The 26,778-nt window shown below is 36.3% G+C and overlaps 2 protein-coding genes across 2 annotated transcripts; one reads left to right on the plus strand and one right to left on the minus strand.

Annotated features, from left to right (window-relative positions):
- Window positions 1–13,683: 13,683 nt before the first annotated feature.
- On the plus strand, window positions 13,684–20,515 carry LOC133854152 (beta-ketoacyl-[acyl-carrier-protein] synthase III A, chloroplastic). Its single transcript, XM_062290211.1, has 8 exons — window positions 13,684–14,191; window positions 15,867–16,015; window positions 16,570–16,706; window positions 17,514–17,619; window positions 17,701–17,819; window positions 19,091–19,155; window positions 19,241–19,463; window positions 20,077–20,515. The coding sequence occupies exons 1-8, from the start codon at window positions 13,998–14,000 to the stop codon at window positions 20,296–20,298; spliced, it is 1,215 nt and encodes a 404-aa protein (XP_062146195.1). The 5' UTR covers window positions 13,684–13,997; the 3' UTR covers window positions 20,299–20,515.
- A 56-nt stretch (window positions 20,516–20,571) lies between these two features.
- Window positions 20,572–22,229, minus strand: LOC133854151 (probable xyloglucan galactosyltransferase GT19). The gene has a single exon (XM_062290210.1). The coding sequence runs from the start codon at window positions 22,025–22,027 to the stop codon at window positions 20,708–20,710; it is 1,320 nt and encodes a 439-aa protein (XP_062146194.1). The 5' UTR covers window positions 22,028–22,229; the 3' UTR covers window positions 20,572–20,707.
- Between the last annotated feature and the right edge of the window lie 4,549 nt (window positions 22,230–26,778).

Consider the following 26,778-nt stretch of genomic DNA (forward strand, 5'->3'; position numbering starts at 1 on the left):
TGATCTTTATATATGTTTCTTGCTAATCATGTTAGTAAGTATATCAATATCATTTATGTGTTAGAGAACATGTTGATAGGATTTTCAATTTAGTAGCTCATAGATTTGATTGGCAGGTCATATATATATATATTTGCATGATTGTATGCTAAATAAAGGTTTGCAATAGAAAATATTTTGGTTTTGGATTCAAAGAAAATGTTTTAAGTATATTGAGTATATTTTTTAACATTGTTACTTTGATTGTAAAATGATTTTCTGACGTGAAGAAAAGTTTATGAAAATGATATATCTATATTATAAACATATTTTGTTTTATACTTGTCTCTAATAGCAACTGAGACAAGTATTATTCTTTGAACGCAAGGAGTAAAACAAAAAGGTTAGGGCGTCCCCCAAACTTAAACACAAGCACACCTGTCACAAACTAACAGCAATATTTCTAACAGAAACACACATCACAAGGTCAATTGCTGTTAGAAACAAAAGAAAAAGACAAAAATGAAATGAAAAATGACTAAAATAAAATGTAAAAGAAAAGTTACAGCATTTTCCCCGATCATTGAGATGTCCAACTAATCTTTTCCACTGTTTCTTCTTTAGAATTTGATAGCCCTTTGACAGAATGTTTCGCCATCTCAGGTAGCCTACTTGCTTGCTTCGAAGAATCTTCTTAGGAAGATGATTCCTAGATTTGTGACCTTGTGTTCATAGATCCTTGACAAATTTATCAAAAGATGGTTCTTTGAGACATTGAAGAACTGAAGCTTGAAGCTTATGAAGTGTCTCAAAAGGGATGTTGATGAAGGAATAAGCTTCAGTACTCATTTCCTTGTCATTGGACAAATTTGGAGTTGACGGGGGCTTAATTTGCTCCAAGTGCTCATCTTTCTCTTCCTCCTCAGCTGCTGATGAAGAAGTGAATGATATCTCTATGGTTTCCCCATTCTCAGGTCGTATCTCAGGAGTGAAATCTAATAAGGCATCATTTTGCTCACATAGCATGTCAAGATCCAGATCAAATTCGAATTGAATACAACTCTCTTCTAAAGGATCTTCTAGACTTGGCTCATTAGCTGTAATGACCCGCTTTTTACAAAAAAAATGTAAGTGAAAATTTCAATTTTCACGTGTCATTACGACGTCATCAGAGTTAAATAATTGGCAGCGGAATATATTTTTTTCTTTAAAAACTAGGAACATAACACTTCAGAGCTGATTGAATTACCTCATTATATTAAAACATGAACCATGAGTTTTAATACCATAACTACACTCAAAGCAATAACATATGTGCCATATGCGGCACTTAATAAATACCATTGTTCTTAACTAATTCAAATTAACACATAAAAATATTACATAACAAAAGTCTTATCCTTAAATATAAATACTATTAGTTGTATCGTTCCTTCCATCCTGCAAAAACTCGTATGTGATTGTGGTTAGCACCACATTCCCATACTGTCAGAACAGTGAGTTAACTATCTCCAATAACATAATAAAATACTGAATCATTTAAAAGTATAAAAGTACACCATACAATATTATGATGACAATTATATGTATGCATGATCTCATATACTCATTTTTGTCTTAGGATTTAAACCTGCAGTCTTATTAACACTTCTATATACTCAATCTCTCATTACTAGCATAGATGGATAGATAGATGCCGTGAGACTTTAACGCATGATACGGTCTCACCATAGATGGATGAATAGATGCCGTGAGACTCCAACACATGATACGGTCTTACCATATATGCCGTTGGTCTTTTACCATCTCCGGTCTTATCATAGATGATGGATGAATAGATGTCGTGGGACTCCAGCACATGATACGGTCTTACCATAGATGCCGTGGGTCTTTTACCATCTCCGGTCTTATCATAGATGATGGATGAATAGATGCCGTGAGACTCCAACACATGATATGGTCTTACCATAGATGCCGTGGGTCTTTTACCATCTCCGGTCTTATCATAGATGATGAATAGATGCCGTGAGACTCCAACATATAGATAGAAACCCTGAACTTAACTAACCTTTTCCCTCATTAGTGTCGTGGGTCTCCTTACCAAACTGGACTTATCATGGGACTTAACCTACAGTTTTTTGCCTAGGGATTGGCCAGCATTGCCACCGTATCTTCTTCATTATCAGAGTCTTCCTCAGATAAGACTTTGGCCTTCTTCTTAGATGCCTTGAGAGCAATTGTCTTTGCCTTCTTGACTGGAGGTAGGGAATCCTCATAGGTTTAAAGAGATCCCACCAACTCTTCAATCTTCTCATCTAGATCTTTGCTATCTTCAATGGTAGTCACTTTTATTCTGAAATGCTCAAATGAGTTTTACATCTGAGACTGACTTCCCAAGACTCACCATTGATTTTCTCAAGGTCGCTGATCTTAGTGTAAAACTCCCAGAATGTCTCTTCTTCAAGCATCTTAATTCTTCAAATCTAGAAATCAAGATCTGGAGCTTGGCAGATTTAACAAGTTTTGTGCCCTCATATGTTGTTTTTAAGATTTTTCATGCTTCTAGAGCGAATTCACAGTTTTAAATTCTTGTGAATTCAGAAGGTGAAAGAGCTTGACATAGAGTATGGAGGGCTTTATCGTTAGCAAGTCGTGCATTTTTTTAAGGAATTAGTTCGAGAGTTGTATCCTCTAGCTTAGTCCAACCAAATTCTACAGTCTACCAAACATCAATGGATTTTAAAAAGAAACGCATACGAGCTTTCCAATAGCCATAGTTTGTGCCATCAAATGCGGGAATGAAATTAAGAGTTTGAGACATAGTAAAAAAAATAAAAGTCAAATAAATCACACTCAAGAAATTAATCTGAACAGAGTTTACCAAGCTCTGATACCAATTGAAAAATAAATTGACTTCTAATTTAACTGTGTGAGTGCAATGTGTAACAAAATGTCAAAAGTGCGGAATTTAAATGAGACAGATATTTTGTTAATGAAGTGGAAACTCAATTAAAAGAAAAATCACTCTGAGGCAGCCAAACCCAGGAAATCCATTATTCTGAAGACAAAGCTAGTACAAAGACAGTAAGATTCACATACCCATATGCAGCGATCGTATCTTGCACTTTAACACGTAAACCAACATGAATGCCTCCCAACCAAGTCACCTACTTGAAGGGGTCTTCAATGGATTCCTTTACCTTATGGCTCCTCCCTAAGATAGACTTCAACACAAGCACAGCAACAATACACCGGCAACAGCTTGAGAGCTAGCAGGTTTTCACACTATCTCCTTAAACACCTTATCTAAGTTATAAAGAATTCAATACCGAATTCTGTAAAAAATAAATGCCTAGAGGCCTATATTTATAAGCTTATAAGACCTAAATCAAGTATGTCTCTGATTTCTCTAGGCGGCATTCGAATGAAAGCATTGAGCATCTGGACAGTCTTCTATACAACCGGTTTTCCATAATGCGCTCCACGCATTTTCATATTAAGGCTACGTTGGGACGGTGTTGCCCTAGAGTCTAGATGGTTGCACTTTGTTTGCACGTAATTGCCATAACAGGACCACATCCGAACCGTGGTGCCCTATCGTCTGGACGGATGCAGAGTGTATGCATGCAATTTCCTTATCAAAGATCTCAGCATCCGGATGGTGTTGCCCTAGCGTCTGGACGGGTGCAAGCTATCTTCCCACTTTGTGTTTGCAAAGGAAAGCTAGAATCTTCTCGAACTCTAAAGTGTGTCTGGACGTGTTGCCATGACGTCCGGACGGATGCAACCTTGAATTGTTCGAAGCTTCTTGACACTGTAGGGCGTCTGGACGGCTCGTTCGGATGCATGACTAGGCCGTCCGGACGGAAACATGGGATCCGACTTTTCTGAGTTGGAATCTGCACAAAATCTTCCTTTGAACACTTGAAAAGCTTTTTCTAAAATTCTTTTGAAGACTCTGAAAAATACGACATCCCTGATTATGACAGCAACATTACATGATAGTGATTTTGTCAAACAGAATGCAGCCAACACAAATTAACAGGTTTATATTCTTGAGGTGAATTTAATTAATAAAAATAAAAAAAAAAAATCAAATTTATGGATTAATGATGTTAAGTTTCTTGTTGGAAATGTGATGAATGATTATGGAGAATTTTCATGAGTGAATTTTCTCTTAAGGAATGAGCGATACAATTCCAATAATGAATAATGAAAGACTTGGAGTTATTTTATATATGTATGTATGTATGTATATCACCCAAGTCTTGATGCACTTTTGTGTCGCAAGACGGAAATGTAAGACAATAATGATGGGCTGTTGTGTTAGGAAATCTTGATGGCAAGATGTCTTGGCGTGCAACTTAAGCCACTGTCACGGCTAAAGCACTAAGTGGAAATCGCGTGATGGCGAGATTGACTCTAAGTGTATTTGGAATGTTAGCTCAACGTACCCTCCGCATGCGGACGACTGATCCGAGAGATCTATTTAGACACTTGAGGATACGCCCAAGTTATGCATGTGGGAATCAAAAGAGTTGATTATGATACCCGCCATTAGTTGTGACTACTAGTTATGGTAGTTTACCACTACTGACGTTGTATCGCATGTAACGTCGTATGGACACGAACGATGAATGCCACTTCATTTGATATGAAGTTGGAGTGAAATGATTACCAAACTTTGAAGTGGTGCATGATTCTAGGGAAGAATGCGCTCGTTCAAGTAGATATTCATTACATAGTGATGGTAAGCTATGTATAAACATCGCCGCAAATTTGTGTTTCAAATTGGTGATCTTGTGAAATGCAAGGTGTCGTCAATGCAAAGCATATAATGCTTTGGGCAATATGGGTGTGCTCAATTCTGGATATATTGAGTTGTCCCTAGTGTTAAACGTATGTCCATCACATAATCGGTCATGATGTCTCCTAATTTTAGCAGCCATTCATGACATTTTCCCGTATTTCTCCGTTACGAACGTGTTCGCAACCTAATACTTGTGATGTGCTTCTTTGTATTCAATGGAAATTGACCTTTAAAGAAGTGCAAAACGAGCTTTGGTTTGTAAGAAAACACAAAACTCGTTTCGTTAGTGGGAACTCTGTGGTGAAATCACGATGATGATGAAGCCACATGAGTTCTTAATCGTTTATTGTGGGAATGATTCCCCATTATTGCGTATAAATCCGGGTATGATTGTTTTATTATACCACTTTCGAACGAACATACCAAGTAAAATGCATACTTGCATGAGCGTTTTTAATATAGAATGCATGCTCGTATGTGCATAAAATGATTAATGTCCAAATTTCGAGGACGGAATTTTTATAAGGAGGGAGGAAGGGATGTAATGTCCAAGACTCTTTGTAGCAAATAAAATATGAAATTTGAGTAAATAATTGATTAAACCTAATTAGGTGTATTTAAAATGCAAGGGAAAATTTTTAAAGACCAAAGTTTATAAAATGGGTTTATTAGGTTTAAATAAAAATAAGTCTATTTGGTGTGGTAAAATAAAATAAAATGTTTTATTTTTATTCTTTGGACTTGTAAATGGTAGCCATGAAAATAAAATATAAGCGATATTTTTAGGTTCAAAGGAAAATAAAATAGAAAAAGAAAAAGAAAATAAAATAAATAGAAAAAGAATAAGAATAATTATTAAAAGCAAAGAATAAGTGAAGAAAAAAAGAAAAGAAAAAGAAAAGTCAAAACAAAGGTAAATTAAAAAAAGAAAGAAGAAAAACGTGATGTGAGGCACTAGTCAGCGCCCCACACCACTTGATGCGCCCCAAAACGGGGCGCATCACTAAAAGTTGAAGGGTCGAATGGCCCTTCAGTGCAAGGCGCCTCCGGACGGAGATGGGGCCCATCCAGATGGAACCTATTTAAAAATTGGCCGAATGCCCATTTTTATCGAACACTCCGGAATAAAAATGTCATCTCTCAATTTTTCATGGGTTTTTGATATAAAACTCATGATCTACGAAGATCTAACCATCCAAACTTAAATCCGACTTCGGTAACGTGATCTATGGAGCCCGATCTACGTTTCTACCGATTGGTTTGAGGTATTTTCACAAACTCTTGGTCTTTGAGATTTTAGATTAAATCTAAAGATATATGAGCTTGATTTTATGTGTTCTTAGGATTTGTTGTGAGGAGTTTGCTAAACACTCTCCAAGTATTGGTTTACATTTGGTGAAATTTTTGGTGAGTTTCTTTAAACCCTAACTTTTGGATTATGTATTTTTATTGTGATTTCTTGTGCCTAATCCTAAGTAAACCTTATGGGTTAGTGTTGTTAGTGTTTAAATATCAATATTATGTTATGCGTTAGTAAAATAATTATGAGTTTAAGTTTGGAAACTCTAATTTGATGGGTTAAATTAATTTAGGGTTTTTAAGTATTTAAAACCTAGATTGTTAATTTGTGGATTAATTGTGGTTATAGTGATGATTAATCCCAAATTAGCTATGGGATTTTGTAAAAGTAAGTATTTAAGGGTTATGTTCTAATATTAGTAAAAATAAATAATTATGGGTATTTAGTTTAAATAGTATTTGCGAGGTTAACCCTAAGATTTTCTTATGGGTTAATGTTATTTTAAATAATGAATTATGTTAATAAGTTAATAATTATTGTAAAAGATTAATGAAAATAATTTTAGGGTTAATGATATTGAGAAAATGTTAATGAAAATGATTGGTGGGTTAGTGGAAATAATTGTGAGTTAGTAATTAATATTACGAGTAAATAGTTAAATAGTAATTTTAATATCTAATCCTTAATAAATATTTTAGGTTGGTATTGTTTGAGTTTTAGTTAGTGTCTAGGATTTATGGGTAGACGTTTGGAACCCTTAAAATATTATGGGTTTTCCAACGGTTTAGCCTTAAGCGATTTAAGTGCTGATTAGGGTGTTAATTATTTAATGTGCTAAATAGTGCAATGTGTTATTCCACAGTGATACATTGCAAGGTAATGTCTAGGAGACCTAGTGTTTAATATCCGCGCAGCCAGGTGATATTTTACTCACTGAGAAACTATTATTTTTATGTATATTAGAATTGCAAAATATATGTATTTTATAAACCCGAACCAACTGTATGTTGAATATATCTGTTTTGGTTGATTTGAGTAGTTTCAATTATGTTCAAATAATATCAATGATGTTATGAAATGATGTATGGATGAAATGTGTTGAAATGATTTAAAATGTTTGAATGTGAGCTACGGTTGAGATTTAAATTATGCAAAGTAAAATGATAAAATTACATGTTGATTGGTTTATCGTATTTGAAGAAAACATGATTTGTAAAGAATAGGAGTATAGAGTTTGAATTGTAAAGCATAAAGCATGAACATAAGAATGAAAGGGAGGGTAAGCCTCATGAGAATGAAAAAGAAGGTAAGCCTCACAAGGAATGAAAAGACAATCATGAGCATGCATATCATTGTTTAAATTGTGTAATGTTTTCATGATATAGTATATTGTGATTTTTATGCTAGACGTATTTGTATGCCTAAGAGTTTTACTGGCAAGGAACTTATGTATACTTCTATCGTCTAGTTGCATGATTTAAGAACATTGAGCTTGGACGTACAAGGGTATTGTCATTGTTCGGTATGAGTAATACAGTGTCGTGGGAGTAGGTAGATGAATTGTCGTGGTACATCAGTAAGAAATGCTTAGATATCATAGTTTTACTCTAGTAACCGCATGGACAACTATGTGCCTTCGACATGAAGTTGTAATGCCCTAGGATTCGGTGTTAACCATATTCGGAAAATGATAGTAAGCTAGTACTAAAGAGCGAGATGGCATGTTTTAAGCTAGGTGTACTTGGATGTGACACTATTGGTTGGGATATCAGTGTGACTTGGGAGTAAGTAAATGGATTATCGTGGTACATCAGTAAGAAGTACTTGGATATCAGAGTTTTACTCTAGTAATCGCATGGACAACTATGTGCCATAGACATGAAGTTGTAATGCCCTGAGGCATGATGATATCAAAGTTAATAACGTTAGATCTTTGTGCATTTGAGCTACCAACATAAAAGTATTATTGTAGGTGGGTGTATACGTAGTTGCTTCCAAGCCATTGGAAGTTCTACGTATGGGTCCAACTACATAGTATGTTTTAAATGTTTTATAATAGTCAGTGTTTGCTATATTAGCTATGGGGGTTTTCAAACAAAGTTTATGAGTTGGTAGCTGTTATAGTGTACGCAAGACTAAAAAGAAAAAGTTGGTTCTTTGTGAAGACTCAGTTTGTTTAATATCACTGAGGTCTTGGTATATTTTATACGGAGACGATGGGCTCATAATTCCACCTGTGCGGATGCGGCAACCCCCGTAACCGTGCAGACATTAATGCTTTGGTTGCAGGTTCTACGGATATAGATATTGACTCGTCCACCTAGCGTATGGGATGTTATGATTAGAGCACATCGCGACAGTCATAAGTCACGGACTCATGGGTAGTCCGTATTTTGGGTATTTTATTTATGGTTCGTGTCCTACGTGGATATGTATTTGTTGAGCCTGTATTCTATTATGTATTTAGAGTAATATATTTTATAAGCTTTAATCAGTTAGACATGTAAATGACTCTTGTTGTTGATAACAGTTATGTATTAGATGTATTTCCGCTTTTAATGTGTTTCCTTACACATTGAAATTTATATTCCGCTGTGTTTGATGTAACTCTGAATATCAGGTACATGTTATGGAATGTGTACATTATGTTGGCTGAGTGACATGTAGTCGTGCCACTGTGAAGATCCGTTTGTATGATTTCAAAAAAAACAAAAAGGGTCGTCACAACTTAAATCATCTATCCAACATCATATTATCATCACAAATTCTCAATCCAATAATTCACAACACAATCACATATATTTTTATCAACAATTCCAAAACCATAAATACATTCCAATGTCATCAACATCCATTTATCATTACAATTTCTCCAACCAATATCTCACAAACTCATTAACATATATTTTCATGCATATCTCTACATTATCTTATTATCACATTTCCGTTCACAATACAAATCTCATGCATTCTTCAATATCAATTCATTAACATATCTTATATTCACAACATAAATCTCATTCAATACTCAACATCAATTCAACGTCATGCCATCATTCGCAATACAAATCTCATGCATCATTTAATATCAATTCATCAACATATATCATATTCATAATATAGTTCATAATTACATATACCAAATCATCATCATAGAGTTAACATCAAATTAAACTAAACATAGCAATTCATATATCTAAATTCCTAAGATCCCTCAGTGAGTAGAATACTAACATGGCTGCGCAGATATCAAGCTTAGGTCTTCTAGATACCACCTTGCAATGTATCACTGTGGAATAACACATTGCACTATTTAGCACTTTAAATAATTAACACTCTAATTAGCACTTTAATCGCTCAAGGCTAAACCGTTGAAAAATCCATAATATTTTAAGGGCCCCAATTACACACCCATAAACATTACTCACTAATTTTACCTACAACACCACTAACCCAAAACACTTATTTAGGATTAGACATTAAAATCACCCCTTTAAACATTTACCTTTAACATTAAATGTTAACGCAAATTGTATTCATTAATCTTTTTACAAAACCCATAGCTAATTTGGGATTAATCATCACAATAACCACAATTAATCCATAAATTAGTAATCTTGGTTTTAAACACTCAAAAAACCCCAAATTAATTTAACCCAACAAATTAGAGTTTCCAATCTTAAACCCATAATTTATTTTACTAGCTCATAACATAATATTGCTATTTAAACACTAATAACACTAACCCATAAGGTTTCCTTAGGGTTAAGCACAAGAAATTGCAATTAAAATACATAACCCAAAAGTTAGGGTTTAGAAAACTTACCTAAATTCACCCAAATGAAATCCAACACTTGGTGAACATTTAGGGAACTTCAAACTGTGCAAATCATAAAGAATAACAAGATTAAACTCACATTTACAAAATTTAACCAAAATCTCTAAAACATGAGTTTAAGGAAAATACCTCAAACCAACCGGTAAAAACATAGATCGGGCTTTGTAGATCATGTTTCCAAAGTCGAAATTGAGTTTAGACAGTCGGATCTCCATGGATCGGCATTTCAAGGTGAAAAACTGAGAGAGAGGGGGAGAATTTTCGGAGGAGCCGAGAAGAAATGGGCGATCTGCCCATTTTAATTTAGGTCCCGTCCAGATGGACCTCAAGTGTCTTTTGGGCGCGCGTCCCTTTAGTGGATGTGCACCCAAAGGCATGCCATCCGAACGCATCAGGTTTGGTGTCTGGTCGCGCGACCATTTAATATTTATTTATTTATTTTCTTTAGTTCTTAAACTTTAAAAAATTATTCTCTACGCGCCCTTTTACATTTTCGAGTCATCTAATTAATCTTAGTCGTTTATCCACTAAATTTTATTCTTAAAACGTAATTTAAAAATCAGGACATTGCACGTTATCAAAAGCATAAGTAGTTTGTGATTTTAACGTATGGTCTGAGATCATCTTTCTTAAAAAACTAAAATCTAAAAATCTCATATTTAGATATATCTTTTTGAGGTGATTTGGGTCTTCTAGCAGCAAAGAGAGCTAGGCATGTGTATATCTCTTTTGATCTGAAAAAAAAAAAAAATTAATATCAATTGCAGTCCAAAAATCTCTGAAACCACATAGCCAAACTTGATGATGTTCGGTGGACGACCTTGAAGATGGCAACGACATCTTCTAGATGACATTAGAACGGCATGACGACAACAACATCTTCTGGACGACCTTGATGATGTATGTCAGGTTGTTGAAGGAGAGAACAAAAGGGTAGGAGGACAAAGACAACGACGACATGGAGTGTGTTCATGTACGTAAATGCGGCGTTTTGTGGACAAATGAGGGTATTTTCGTAAAGTTTGGACTAAAAAATGCATGTGCGCGGCATGTGTTTGAGTTTCTGTCAACTGAGACAAAAAATGCTGACGGAATGGTCAAATTGAAAATTTTTGAAATTTCGTTGGGTGCAATTGACGAAATTGAAACAGTGGAGCATAAATTGCAAATAGCTGTCAACTTCAGGGGGTAAAGTGTAATTTCCCCTTGTTTCGATGTATGCGTATATAATTAGGATTCATGAGTGATGATATTAATGTCTTTTGTACATGTAAATAATCATTATTGCTAATGATGAGCTATGAGATTGTACTAAATGACTGTAAGTATAAAATACTTACTGACAATGATGCTGATTTCCATAATCTTATGTTTATGGGTTTTTTTAATTATATGTGTTTGAATGAAATTTGCATATTTTATTGTTGTTACTAAATTGACTAATAACAAAGCTGGTAAGTAGCAGACCTGCTTGCAGGAACAAAAGCTACCGGTGGGAGGAATGTCTCGTGAAAGATTTAATAATTTCCTGAACCAGGTGTGCACAAGGCCACTGCCGAAAACAAATAAACTTTATAGTTGAATGAGCACAAGTCTCCAAGGCAATACGTTAACTGAGCTAAGGATTTAAAAGAGAGGAGTGAAAGAAGAAAATAAATAAGACTTGCATAAAACTGTCATCATATTATTGTTTTATAGATGTATATATATAGCACTTCATGATTGTGGACCATGAATTGTTTATATATATATAGACATAAGGCGACATTGTATATCATGTGCTTTTAAAATAAATCAGTGAATATTATATTATTAAAAATAGTTGACTCACTCTATCACAGTATGAGATTGTAGAAGTATCCGCAATCACATATTTATTGGTGCCGAATCAGAAGATGATGGATTGGATTATCTGCTAGCTTAGAAGATGTTAAAGCTAACGTTTTTGTAACTGTTATATTTATTTGTAATCGTTTGTGTTTAGGTGCCTTTTGCTATGTAACATGTTTAGAGGAATGCTGGTATTCCATAGTCTGTCCATGTATGTTTGTGTGTCTCTAGTGACACATGATTGGATGTATTTAGTGTAAAGAAATTAAATAATTTCTAATGAATACCTAGAGGAAATTCAGTTAGCTCAATGTGTTATTCTTAAGTTTTTAAAAAGAAAAATATATTCCACTGCGAGATTTCATCTTTGATGTCGTAATGTCACGTAATTAATCAGATTTAATTACTTACGCTTTTTTGTAAAAGGTGGGGTGTTACAATAATAATAACCATGCTTATTTGTTATTCTATAATGAGCTAAAATAAGCTATAAGTATTCATCTAAATTATGTGCTTAGAATCTTAGATCATACTTAAATTCAATCAAATGAATTGTTAGATCATATCACCTATTGTTGTTAGAACATAGTCAATTGTTAGATCATACTTAATCGTACAATGATACAAAATAAGTATTGTTGATATAATTATTAATTTATTACATTATATAATAGAGATATAATGTGTGTCATATTACCTAAGATTTAATATCATATAAATTGTTAGATCATATGATCATATCAAAATTTATGTGCTTATTGTATATAGTTATAACTTTTAACCTAATATTTATAGTTTACATTATTATGAATAGTATACTTATAAGTTAAAATTTAGGCAATGAGATGCTTTTTTGAAAACGGAGAATTTTAAAAGCTGACCTGCGATTTTAAAGATCAAATTGCAATTTTGCCAAACGTTTAACTGCGTTTTTAAAAATCACTTTTCAAATCGCACATTTTGAAATCGCAAACCCAAACGAACCATTAGATCATTTAAGATATGACCGTATGATTAACTTTTATCATTAAATTATATTTTATATAGATACTTATAGATATAATTATTTAATTATAGTTGATAGTTTATAGATATAATTATATGTTGTATACCAATCAATTATTGTTACTTAATAATTAATATTCAATACATACATATATACTATATAAAATCACAATGACTATTGTTAAATTATTAGCTAATAAGTAATATGCTATATGAGTTATTTGTTTGGTAATATTTGTGGGTAAAGTGAGTGTTGTACGTGAGAAGTGAGCCAAGTGTCTTTTGTTAGTTAGAGAGTAATAATTTTGGTGTGATGCATTTGTACCAAATTTAAATTAATTAATATATACAAATATATTCATGAGTTGCACTAATAAGCGAGCTAAACCTTATATGAGTATGTTTGCAAACTTTAAACGAGCAATTGAAGTTTTATACGATTATGTATTGTTTAATAATCGAATATAATTTTGTGTTCACGAAAAACTCATTTAAAAATCGAGTCACGCACAAACTGCGCTTTATCGAGCTAAGCCCGAACGAGTTGATCGGTAACTTCCTTCGTTTACACCGCCTTAGCGTAGTTGTGGAAAGATTTAAGTTCGAACTTTGGAAAAATTGAAAATCCCCTCATGGAAGTGCCAACTCGAAGATGAGAAATCGAGTTCAGATACTCCACAATCCAACCTAGAGGACCATTAGCGGCCAGCCAATGAGATCCAGCCAAGTATCCAATAGGGTATTGAAGTCATTTTAGTTGGAGGTGTTCTTATTATGTGGCAAGTGCCCATTACATTTCCCCCAACTTGGGATTATTGAAACAAAATCAAGCTCTTTGGAACGGCAGAGCAGGGGATGCTGTCTCTTTCTGTTCCATTTAAAGTTTTAAAAATGAGAGAGAGAGAGAGAGAGCAAAGGAGTTTCCTGACTTAAATCAAGTTGGGTTTGGCAAAATCGCCCATTTCTGTATCTACTTCGGACCTTCCGAAGTTCACAAAAAAAAAAGTCTTAAGAGAAAACGGTGTTTGTCTGTCACCTATTGATCTTTCATCCCTCTCATGGGCTTTATATACTCTGTACTTCACATTCTTCTTCTTCTTCTTCTTTCACATAGAAGCTGAAGAATATCATATCTTTCATTCTATTTCCTTCCGTCCATATATATTTTCTCTCTCTCTCTCTCTCTCTCTCTCTCTCTCTCTCTTTGTTTCTTTGGTTTTGGGTGGTGGGTGTAAATGGCCAATGCATCTGGGTTCTTTACTCCCTCAATCCCCAGCTTGAGAAGGAGGATTCAACCTCCGATAGGGATTTACCGATCTCGGCTTTGCTCTCCTGAGGGATTCTCCAAGATGGTAATCTGCTCCGGCACCATTCATGGCGAAGAGAAGCTTTCTTCTGGTGCTTCCCCTTCTGAATCTCGGATACCCAGGTGAGTTTCATCTCTGATTTCTTTTGTATTTTGGTCATTCATCAGTTCTTTTATTAATCTTTAAAGCGTATAGGTTGTGAATGCAATTGGGTTGGAATACACCAGCGGAGTTTGTAGGAAATTTTTTGAGGAGGTGTAGTTGGGTTATCATTTATGATATCTATTTGAAAGCCAATGAATGGATTCGAGCTTTTTATTCTGGCTTTTGGGTTTTGCTAGAATAATCTTTTTATTTATTTATTTATTTATATTATTATTATGATTAACTGTGTTCATGATTGTAATGGTAGAGGTCATGTGTTATTTGCTCTGGTATGGGCACTCACTATGTAAGTTATGAATGAGATTTATTGCAGAAGATAGAATCTATCGAAAGGAGAATATTGCTTTACTAAATTTTTGGTGTTAAAATATTCTAGGTGGTGTTTAAACTGTTTGGTTAGCAGCCTTCATTTATTGGAGACTGTTGCAGTAGCTTGCCATAATTCTTATAAGCTGCTGTTCCCATTATTTAAAGTCCTTTTTTCATAAACTACAAACAATTTATGGGTGAGGAAGCAAGGACTAAGAAGGGCTGGGTTTTTCACTCCCTTCGTGATGGCTTTGTTGGGATGTGTCTGGGAGTACGAGAGGAAAATGGGTTACCAAATATAGTGTCTAATCCTGAGTTCTTGAAGGGCGATTAGTCCTCCTGTCAGTGCATCAGTTGGAAGAGCCTTTTTAATGTTTAAAATTAAAGCCAGATGGTGTTAGTGAAGAGAACACGTATGTTTTAGGAAATTTTTTTGGTAGGATGACCTTCATGTTTAGTTCTACTCACTTTGCTTGTTCTTCTTGGTATAGAAGTTGGATGATGGCTTTTTGTCTGCAGATTTTAGTTTTCTGCTATCTTTTTCTCTCCTTTCCCTATCATCGCCCTTTAAGAAAGCTTTGCATGCTTGGAAGATCATATGGAGTGAAAGAGATTCTTCTCGTCTAAGATGGTCTATATATGTTTATATCCTTTACAATAGTGTCTTCTTGAATTATTTCATCTTGCGGAAACATTTGTAATTTACATCATTGCTAGCATAGTCATGAGAGGTGGACATTTTTTCATTTTTCCATTGGAAGTTTGCTTCATGGATTTGGAGTATTCATATGCACGGTTTGGCTTTCTATAAGGTTTCCATAGTGGGAGTGATGTCCCAGTATGTGACATATTGGAAAGCTGAACTTACAGGTATATGTTATTATAAAACAGAAGCCTTTGTTTTTTCCCCTTTGAGTCAGAGGCCTGAATTTTATATGCTTCCTAGCATTCTTTTTTGGCTGAATAGAATAGGAAATGCAATATCCTTTGGATGTCACACTCATTTTTGGGTAAAGCGTCTCATGCCATTAGCTTTAAATGTCACTAACATTTCATGGTTAAGAGTTTCTGTTATTAACTTCTCATTCTTCTTGCTATTTGCTTTTTATGTTTTGTTTATGTGGGAGTTCTTTGTTTTTAGAGGCCCAATCATGTCTCCTTGAAGGCTAATAGATGTTTTGGTTGTACTATGTTTTAGAAATCCAGGCCTACTTTGATATCTCATTGGATTCAATGGAAAGAAACTTTTGAATTAGAAAATGACAATCTGACTTTTCAAAATTTTTTATCCTCATCCCATACTTCAAAAACATCTATTAACAGGCTGGTCAGTAAAGGCTGCAAATTGGTTGGTTGTGGCTCAGCAGCACCCACTTTGAAGGTTTCCAATGATGATCTTGCAAAAATAGTTGATACTTCTGATGAATGGATTTCTGTTCGAACTGGGATTCGTAATCGACGAGTTCTTTCAGGTCAGTTCTTGTAGGGCATGATGGTGCCATATTTTGGATAGTTGTGAATGGTGTGTGTTGATTTTTCTTGGTCCTAGCCAAAAATAAATAAACAAATAAAGGTGGCTTTGCTTGCTTGTGAGGCAGCCTCTTGATCACGATGCTCAAAATCTGAGCTTGAGCCTGGGGAAGGCTGTTCAGCTTGATTAGTCTGGGCCTAGCTAGGCTGAGCTTGACTTGATTGAGTTTTTGCTGATTGTCTGATCACAATTCTTGTTTCCAACCCAGGATGATCTCTTAAGTCGATCATTATGGCTTTACCAACTTTATATCCGAGAGTTCAAAAAACATGGCGGATTTGACCTGGTTGACTGTAAAATGGTGTTTTAATGCTCTTTCCGGGTTATTTAATGTCCAGATGTGTTTTCACTGGACAGCAGATAATATGTATATCTATTTGTTGTTCTTCTTATCTATGCCACAGTTGTTATGAAATGGAAAGTTTAGTTTCTTTGTGCAATGGCATCTTAATTTATGGAAACTGTGAGACTTTTATTTTAATGTCGCTCTTACAGGCAAAGATAGCTTGACGACTTTAGCGGTAGAGGCATCAAGGAAAGCTCTTGAGATGGCACAGGTTGATCCTGATGATGTGGACCTAGTCTTGATGTGCACATCAACACCAGAGGATCTTTTTGGTAGTGCTCCTCAGGTATAGAGATATGAAATGAAATATTCTGAAATTTGTATCAAATTGATAGATCAATCATATTCATAGTTAAGGTTGAGTAGGATGTATGTCTTAGATAATCTAGGGGTACTTGGTTCTGTCATTCTGAGCAATTTTGCATGCACATGGCAAGCTGCAAGAATGATTTTGTGCTGTATATTTTTCAAAGAACTTTGACCAATTGCAGACTTTATATATTTATTGCTATGCGATCGTAGGTGCATAAATTGAAGTAATGAAGGATTTCTATACTAAATTATATATATATTTTTTTAAAAAAAATTTCGAATCTCACACACACACACACACACACACACTTTGTTTCAGAAAGTGTCTTTTTCTACTATGATTCATTTGCATATTCCTGTTTCAAAAAGGGGTCCATGCATTCTGAATGATGGGATTATGAGGGTAGCAGTATAAACAAAAAAGAAATAGATATTTGTAGTTGATAGAGATGCCTCTCTTACTAGTTAATACCATATATAGTTTCAGAGTAGGGGCTGAATTAGCTAAGCTAAGTAGTAAGCTCTACAAGGCTGGCTTGGTTGGACTTAAATAGGGCTTTCGAGCTTAACTTAAAGCTCAACTTCCCCCAACTGCCCCTCTCAAACTTGGTTTGTATAGCCTTTGGTTAATCAATTGTACCTTTATATTTCTTAGGAGAATTTTATATGAATAACTAGTCGAGGGTATGCTGCCCAAGGACATAAATTGCTTCCACTTTAGTTGGTATATAACCACTCTAAGACTTTTCTATGCTCCCTTTTGTTGTATTGTAATTGTCAGATCCAAAAAGCACTTGGCTGCAAAAGAAATCCTTTGGCTTATGATATTACAGCTGCATGTAGCGGATTTGTGTTGGGTCTAGTATCAGCTGCTTGTCACATTAGGGGTAACGGATTTGTGTTCATTGCTGTAGTGGGGTCTGACTTCTGAGATTAAAATAATCGAACTCTACCTCTGTAAATGGCAGGAGGCGGATTTCAAAATGTTCTGGTTATTGGAGCTGATGCTCTTTCTCGATATGTTGATTGGACGGATAGAGGTACTTGTATTCTCTTTGGAGATGCTGCTGGTGCTGTGTTAGTGCAGGTAATGGTCTTTATTTTGGTCATTTGACGATAACAGTATATGTAAACAGTTACATTGCCTTGTACTTCTGCACTAGCAAATACTGACTGTTATCCCATCTTATTAAATATCTACGCATGACTCTTTTGGAATATAATTTCTAGATAAAGTAACCCCAAGGGGTTGGCTCAAGTAGTCAGGGCCTTGGTCCTTGTGGTATTCTCATGAGGTCTAAGTTTCGAATTTCCTAGGGTACAAACAATTTCTTGGGGCCAGCTAGCTGACGAAGCCGGAGTATTATCCAATCCGTGTGGAGGGAGCGCTTGCACGAGTTTGAGGTTTACCACAAGAGTGGGTACACGAAGTGGCCCTGTCTTGGAAAGGTTCCTTGTCATAAAAAAAAAAAAATAATAAAATAAAAAAAAATAAAATCAAGATAAGGTTGCTGGATTATTTGGGTTTGCGTGTCCCTTCAACTGGAAACTTTATAGTTGGCTTCATTTCGAGGATTTCTGTTCATGATTGGTACTTTGTAAAGGGATTTGGAAATCTAGTCCAATACTCTAGTTGTTGATACGATTACGATGATTGTCTTTATAAGGAGGCCTTGTCATAAAGTTAGTAAAAGTTTGGACTCTAGAGAAATGGTTTAGTTGATGTAGCAGTTTGCTTTCTCAGTTGAGAATTGTGAACTCTTAATCTTAAACCTTGTTTTCAGACTTATTTCTAGTTTAGTTTCTTTTTTTCTTATAAGTAATCGAGATATCATTAAAAACTTAAAGCGCACCTAAGTATACATGAAGTATACAAGAGAAACACCTCTAGAAGGAGAAAAAAGAACAAGGAGCTTATTCCTAGTTTATTTACTTTTTGGCTTTCAATTTATGGCCAGAATATCAAATAATGTTTCTCTTCATCTGTTCTAACAAGGCCAGGTTCTTTATGTGAGACTTCTATGATGATGTCATGTATATTGAAAAATTGGGGAATGAGAGGAATCCAACACCTAGATGCTCACCCTCACTACTTATAACATATCCGTCTCTATAACTTGGCTTTTACACTCTTGGGGGAAAAGATGAGTGCTGACCTGTCAGACAAATGTTTTTCAGCTCTAATCTCCTACGTCTTGTACAATTTATGACACTAGGTTTGATCTCCCTTGTACTTTCTCCGGGAGTTATGATTTAATTGTTGCTTAAGGATGATAATTACCTCATAGCTACTTCTATTAGTTCATACTTATGGGAAATAAAATTTGCATTTATTCTGATATAACAACTATTCTGCAGGCCTGTGACAGTGAAGAAGATGGTTTATTTGGTTTTGACCTGCATAGTGATGGTGATGGCCAAAGGCATGTGATTCTAATATTCATGACTAAAACAAACTTTTCACTTCTCTATGAGGACTGACTGAGCATGTGACTTCCTTGTATGCAGACATCTAAATGCCAGCATCAAAGAAAATGAAACAGATAATGCGTTGGGATCAAATGGTTCAGTGTTGGACTTCCCTCCAAAGCGCTCCTCCTATTCCTGTATTCAAATGAATGGCAAAGAGGTCTTTCGATTTGCTGCACGATGTGTGCCACAATCAATTGAGTCTGCCCTTGGAAAGGCTGGCCTCTCTGGGTCAAGCATTGATTGGTTACTGCTTCATCAGGTATGCTAGATACTACCTACAAAATTTTAAACAGAAGGTTGTGTTTAGAACCTAAGATATACCTGGTCGGTCACATTCTAGCGTGGAAATTTATTAAGAGTTTAGTTCATTAAACAATTTTGGCTGGTATGTGATTTTTCTTTTCTGTTCTTTTCTTTAGCTTTTGAAACAGTTAATGAGGATAGTAGTCTAGGTGAAAATTTTAATATGTAGCCGAAATCATTATTTTTTGAAGGTTATCGCACATAGGGACAAACAAAAATTGGGTCTGGACTTCTGCTTTGATATGCCCTGAAGTCGTGTATTGAAGTCACTTTTAGGTTGCTTGGTGGCAGTATAACTTTGTCTAATCTTTCTTGATGTCAAAAGACATAAAAGTTTATCATATCTGCTCCATTTTCAAATTGCTTATAAAGGGTATTATTAAGTAGGTGGTCTGAAGTAGAAAATGGTGTAAGAAATAATGTTGAACTTTTATACCTTCATAATAAGGGTATACTGGAAGAAGTCATTCTTTGGAAGGACTTGGATACAATCTTAAAAATTGTCACATGTTGTTTTGCATTGTACCCGTGATGAAGTAAGTAATGAGAGATTGATTGATAAATTGCAGGCAAACCAGAGGATCATTGATGCAGTTGCTGCACGTTTACATGTCCCACCAGAACGGGTCATATCAAATTTGGCAAATTATGGTAACACAAGCGCTGCTTCCATTCCATTAGCATTGGATGAAGCTGTCCGAAGTGGGAAGGTCAAGGCAGGCCATACCATTGCTGCTGCGGGCTTCGGAGCGGGTCTTACATGGGGTTCTGCTATTCTCAGATGGGGATAAACCTCACTTTTCCACCCAATCACCCCCACACTAACACAAGAGAAAATATCAAGGGCAATTCTCCGATTCCTTATGTACTGCTCTCCATATACTTTGCCATAAAAAGAAGGCATATTCTCCATAAGCCTCCTTTTGTTTGTTTGGCTTTTTCATACCTTTTAGCTTTCGCACTCTCAATAAATTTTATTATTTTTTTCCATAGTCAATTAATTTACTTGCTTCTTCTATATCTCTCAAAACTAGACCAAAAATACTTCAAAATACAAAACAATCTAATATAATCTTCCTTGCACTTATGCAATGAACTATTTGTGAAGTAAAAGGAAATCGAAAAAGAAAAATTAACAGTAACTAATGATAATTACAAAAACAAGAAATAAAAATAGAATCCTATAAATAAATAAAGTTACTACTCAAATGCTACTGCTTCAAGCCTAGATTTAATCCTTTGTAATGTACTCTCAATTGCAATGTCAAATGCATCTTTGGTTGTCCTGAAATTGAAGGAACTCCCGTGCCTCCTGTACATAACTCTCGGCATTAACTCCAACACTTTCTCTCTCATCCTCCTAACTCTGGTTGTGGGTATACTCATTAACGCGTCTAAAATTCTCTGTCCCTTAAACACCACCTCCTCCTTTGGTATAAAGACCGAGAACTCCCCGTATATCTCTTCCGGCAAATGCCACTTGTACTGCGACTTCGCCGACAAGTCCTCGAAGAAGACCGGTATGCAGCCGGCGAGAAGGCTATCAAAAGTGGACCTCCGCGTGGGTGTGTCCCCGGGTGGCTGCAAGCAAAAGCTCGCTTGCAACATAGGCTTCATGTACCTTATTGGGTCGTGCTCACACGCGCCATTAGAGCAATCCACGACCTCACACAGCTTCACGTACCCACCAAGAGACTGGGTCACATTATTGGACTCATTCTCACACTCGTTCCTAATGCTCCGCCGGATGTTGGGCGTGGCCGAGACCCCTCCGCCGCCGGCGAAGAGCATAAAGGTGGACCTCCTGGACCGCCTCACGCGGCGAATCCACGACTCCAAGAAGGAGAGGGTCGGGGGGTGAAACGAGGTCGGGTAAGGGACGGCGTGTTCCTGCCACGGCCAAGCTCTGGCCTCTAACGTCAAAGCCGTGACGTTGTAGAACTCGGGAAGTTGGAGGAAGGAACTGCCCCACGTGGGGGGATGGTTGCGCAAAGGTTGCGAGAAGTCCCAGGAAGGCCTGGCCATGACCAGGAAATGGTCGTGGCCTTCATGGCGAGCCCACATCCCGGGGCTATCATCTTGGAGAAATTCGAACAATTCAAGGCCGTGGTCGGCGCTGGCATTGACGTCGGGGCCGTAGAGGTAACGGAGGGCATCGATGGCGGCATAGTAAGGGAGATAGACGGCGTTGGCGGCGTTGGGATCGGTGGTGAGGCAAGAGTAGTCGAGCATGCGGCGGTGGAAGATGAGCTCCAGCATGAGAGGGTCGGTGCGGAACCAGCTGTGGGAGCGAGGATGGGTCTTGTGGCCGAGGCCGTGGTTGGGGAGGTAGGGGCAGAAGTTGTCGAAGAGAGGGTATTGGGAGCAGTTGGACAAGAGATCCAGGTTGAACCGAGAGGGCAGCCGTCTGATGTAGATCCAACGGTCCGTGCAGTCAGTGGTGGGCTGGGAAACGGTCGATTTGAGGAGTAAGAGGAAGAGGGTGGTGGTGAGAATGAGAATTCTGGGTATGGAGGCCATGGGAATGGATTGGGGATTGGGGATTGGGGAGCGATGGAGAAGTTTGGATCCTTTTTTTTTTTTTTTTGGGTGGGGGGGGAGACAGCTAGGGAGATGCTTTTTCTTTTCCTTTAGTTGTAATGATCCATGCCGAGAGTTGTTTTTCTTTAACTTTGTTGTTGCGTTGTGAGAGAGAAAGAGGGAGAGATTGGTGGAAAAAGAGAAAACCGAAGGAACGTGTATATAACTGTATAAGTGAGAGTTTTAAGTGTAATGTGGACAAGTGGTGGACTCATTTAGTTTGACGCACTATTGTCGGTGGGAGGGAACAACGGCTTGTGGGAAATAATCCCATGTGCAATCATCAATGATCGGATGCACGTCACGCTCACTGCCGATTTATACGAGGGAATTGACTAAGTCGCATAGAAAATTACTGGGTTTTTTTTTTCGAACTACAGCTTCTACACCTACCTCTCAAATTACCGCATGATTTATAACATTTTTTTTCAAACTTTCAATTTCAATTTATTATGCAATTTGCGATGTTCTTCACTCTATTTAAATAGAGGATTGTGCCTTTCACATTACCTAAAGGCTAAAATGACAAGAGGAAATGCTACTTTTACAACATCAATACAATATGGGCACAACATTCCCTCACATGGGGTGGGCCCCATCCCATATGAGGGGGTGTTATGCCCATGTTGTGGGGGTGTAGTACAGTAATCGGTCCTTAATGACAATAATACAATGCTTAATAAAAGAGGAGTGATTGGTGCATAACAGTTGTGTAATTGTTGTGCACCATTCTAAATACATGTGATGGGTCTCACGTGAGACTTATGTGGTGGAACACCACATGTGACCTACCCCATATTTCTAAGACCTTGCACAATAGTTGTGCACTGTTGTGCAAGAGTTATTTTCCTAATAAAAAGGGTAAATTAAAAAAAAAAATTCTGAAAAAACAAATTAAAAAAAGGGGGTAAAGTCTAGGTACCCTCTCAAACTATATTCAATTTGACAATGTCTTTTCAAAATTAGCAAAAATATTGTCAATGTTCTCCAAATTACGAAAATACCTTTTATAAAATAAAAAATAACAAAAAACTTAAAAATACACTCAAACTATTTTTTTTTTTAAAAAAAAAATAATAATAACCGATAAATCTAATGGAGGACTTGGTGAGGTTAACCTTTGATTTTATGATTTTTCTTGTGATTTATTTCTGGAGATAAGTTATGATGAATTTGTGGGTTGTGCTTTACGAACCTGAAGGAAAATATTTGGCAATGCAAAAAGTAGTCTTTGTCGTTTCAATCTGGACTGCAGTGTGCGCGGCAAACAGAGTTTGTTTCTTCATGCCGGTGGAGCCAGGATTTTGGTTGAGTAGGATAAATTTTTATTTTTATTTTTATTTTTTGTTTCAATAAATGGAAAAAAAAATCTAAAGTTAATCCAAAATTAAACAAAAATATTAAAATAATAACTAACGCAATAAATAAATAATTCAATAAAATTTAATTATCGCTTAAAACTTATAAATGTAACTTACAATTTATTTTGTCACATCTAATGTTCATTTATTCAGTTGTCTTTAACGAGTCTTCATATCTTGAAATCGCTGCATGATTTCTTTATTGCTATTAGTCTTAAATATATCATTCTCAATATACGTAACCAAACAATCATTCATTCATTGATCTCTCATTTAGTTATGTAAACGATTTTTCACAATATTCATTGCTAAAAATGCTCTTTCAACAGTTGTTGTCCTAACTGGTAGAATCAATGACAATGTCACTAATAAATAAACTAATGGATACGCGATATCCTTTTTCATCTCTACCATTTTCTCAACAAGCTGTTCAATCCTTTTGAGTGTTGCGAATTCATCACTAGAACACATGTCAATGATATACGTTTCAAGTTGATCGCCCAACGTGCTTTTTCTGTCATCCCCATTAAATACATGAATAAATTTTTCTCAAGGCAAACAAGAGAAAATATGGGGATAGAATAAATGGTTCCTCAAACATAATGCAAGGTATGAATAAGATATGACATAATAAATAATACAATGCAAAGGTACCTGACATGCACTAGGATTTAGGAACTAAAATCTTAAGTATGGTGAGACTGCACCTCTACTAGGTGAGTCCACTCCCCCTCAAGGGGTGACTGTCCTCAACCTTCCTTACCCATACCTTCTATACTTGAGAGGTAGGGTTGTAAGCCATGTCCAATTTATCTAAACTGACTAGGACATTCTTCATTATGTAGACAAGCTCTTCACAGATTTGAATTTCCTTGTGCTTGTTAGGCTTCTCTCTGAAATATTTTGCCTTGGTGCGGCCATTCTTGCTACTGTGACTGCATGAGGGAGAACCCTTTTGAGGGTATTGCCACTTTTGCCTAGAAGCATGATGAGGCTTGGAAGGTTTAGAGCTAGACTTACCTGTCTTTGGCTCTTGCTTCTTAATTCGAGGCTTCTGATGTCGGATCTGATGTCGGATCTGATGACAGTGTGGCCTGATGTGTCCTGTGACACCACAGTGATGGCAGGTAGGCTGTCTTTGTTTGCTAAAATGCTTCTTGATAAGTTCTGCAATTTTAAGGTTAGCATTCTTACACAAAACAAAGTTCTAACTTTCTTAAGATAAATGTTGAAAAATAAAATAATGACTTCTAACAACCAAGTGTGTGTTTGTGTGCAACAAAATATCTTAAATACGGAATTTAAAGAAGACAAGATATTTGTTATGAAGTGGAAACTCTGTGAAGAGAAAAACCACTCCGGGGCAGCCAAACCCAGGATATCTACTATACTGAAAACAAAGCTAGTTACAAGACACTTGTACTCACATACCCTTATGTAGTAGTCATACCTTTAACTCTGACACAATGCCTATCGTGAACGCTTCCCAACCAAGTCTCCTACTTGAAGGGGTCTTCAATGAATTCCTTTACCTTAGGGCTGATCCCTAAGATAGACTTCACACGAACTGTTGAGCACACACCGGAAACGGCTTGAGAGCTAGTGGATCTTCGATTCTCCCTAAACACCCTCTCAAAGCACTATGGAATTCGTTACAGAATTCATACAATTTACAAGCCTAGAGCCCTCTATTTATAGGCTTAAAGAAACCCTAAATCTATACAAATTCGGACTCTGACTGTCCAGCGTCCGGACGGAAGTTAGCCTCGTCCGAACCGTCTTCTGCGACCATGTTTGAAAAGGAATTCTGAAATTTCTTGAATTTCTGCAGGCCGTCCAAATGCTACTCTCTTTCTGTCCGAACGTTTCTATTTACCGTTCGGACATTTGAGTTGTAGGATTTTTTCTTGGCTTTCTAACGATACCAATTTCGTCTCAATTCGATACTTGAGCAGAGAGTTATGATAAAAACACTGAGACGTGTGCATAAATCTTCCTGGAAACCTGAAAAGCATCCGGACGGTGTTGCCCTTCTGTTCGGACGGTTGCTGTTTCCCCATTCGTGTCTGAACATGAAATCCAATTTCACTTGGATTCTGAATAGCTTGACCTAGCGTCCAGAAGGTGTTGCCCTGATGTCCGGATGTTCTTCAACGCTGAAGCTTCTAGACACTGCGGGGTGTCTGGACGCCTTTAAAGGCCCGTCTGGACGGTTGCACAGGAACTGGCTGTTCTGACTTGGAAATTGCATGGAATCTTATTGGGCATCTTCTTAGAAACTTGTGACCATACACATGGCATGAAATGAGACACTGTCCATATTACTTGAAGACTCTGAATAGAACTGATAATCCTATTAAAAAGCAACCGTTACATAAAGTGTTTACGTCATTCAGAATGTAGCCAACATAAAATACTAACAAACTCCCCCTTTGGCCATTCTGGGACAAAAAACACTTGAATAGTTTAGAAATACATTCCTGGTCCAAAAATAAAAAAATACTCCCCCTTTTTGTCACAAAAGGACAAAGGGTAAACAGAGTATAAAGAAAAACAATAACCGAAAAAGAAAAAGAAAAAGAACAAGGTTAGGTCTTCAACAAGAAATCAGCACACACATGTATCTAAACCTGAGAAAACAGTCAGATAGCTCGTCAAAAATACACAAACATATAAAGAAAAGTCCAGTAATCAATGAGCATAAATTTCTTTGCAGACATAAATTTTTCAAGAGTCAACTAAACTCATGCAATGCGTGTGTGTGTGAAGACTTTCTCAATAAGGTATGAAGTTTACTATTATGACTTAAATCACTCGAATTTTCTAAATAAGAGAGAAAATCAATGATAGATTAGTCAAAGGTCAAACCTTATTTTACTAGGGCCTAGCCACCCTCATCTAATACACTCCCCCTAAGGTGCAGCACTTTTCTTTTACTTAGTCATTTAGTGACCGTCTATTTTCGCAATGATTTGGTCACTGACTGTTTCTATGGGGACAAGTTCAAAAACAGATTTATAGCACAAAAGTAGTGGATCTTTTTATTTATCCATATTTATTCAGATTTGAATGCTTTTTATCATTTGGTGTTGCAACCTAGAAAGAATGCCAGAATTTATGGGTTCTAGGTTCAACTAGCGAGTTGGTCAATTTGACCATCTTAGCAAAAAAAAAAATCTCTCTCATTTAGAATTTTCAGAAGCTAAAAGTCAGAGAAGAAAAAAAAATACTTTAGGGGAGCCTTGGATAGTGCACATATTTCATCGCATGAGAAAAACAATTATCTACTAAAGATGCAGTAGGAAAACTCAGCACATATCAGATTTAGAA

Source organism: Alnus glutinosa, chromosome 13 (assembly GCF_958979055.1).
Source record: "Alnus glutinosa chromosome 13, dhAlnGlut1.1, whole genome shotgun sequence".
Taxonomy (NCBI): Eukaryota; Viridiplantae; Streptophyta; class Magnoliopsida; order Fagales; family Betulaceae; genus Alnus; species Alnus glutinosa.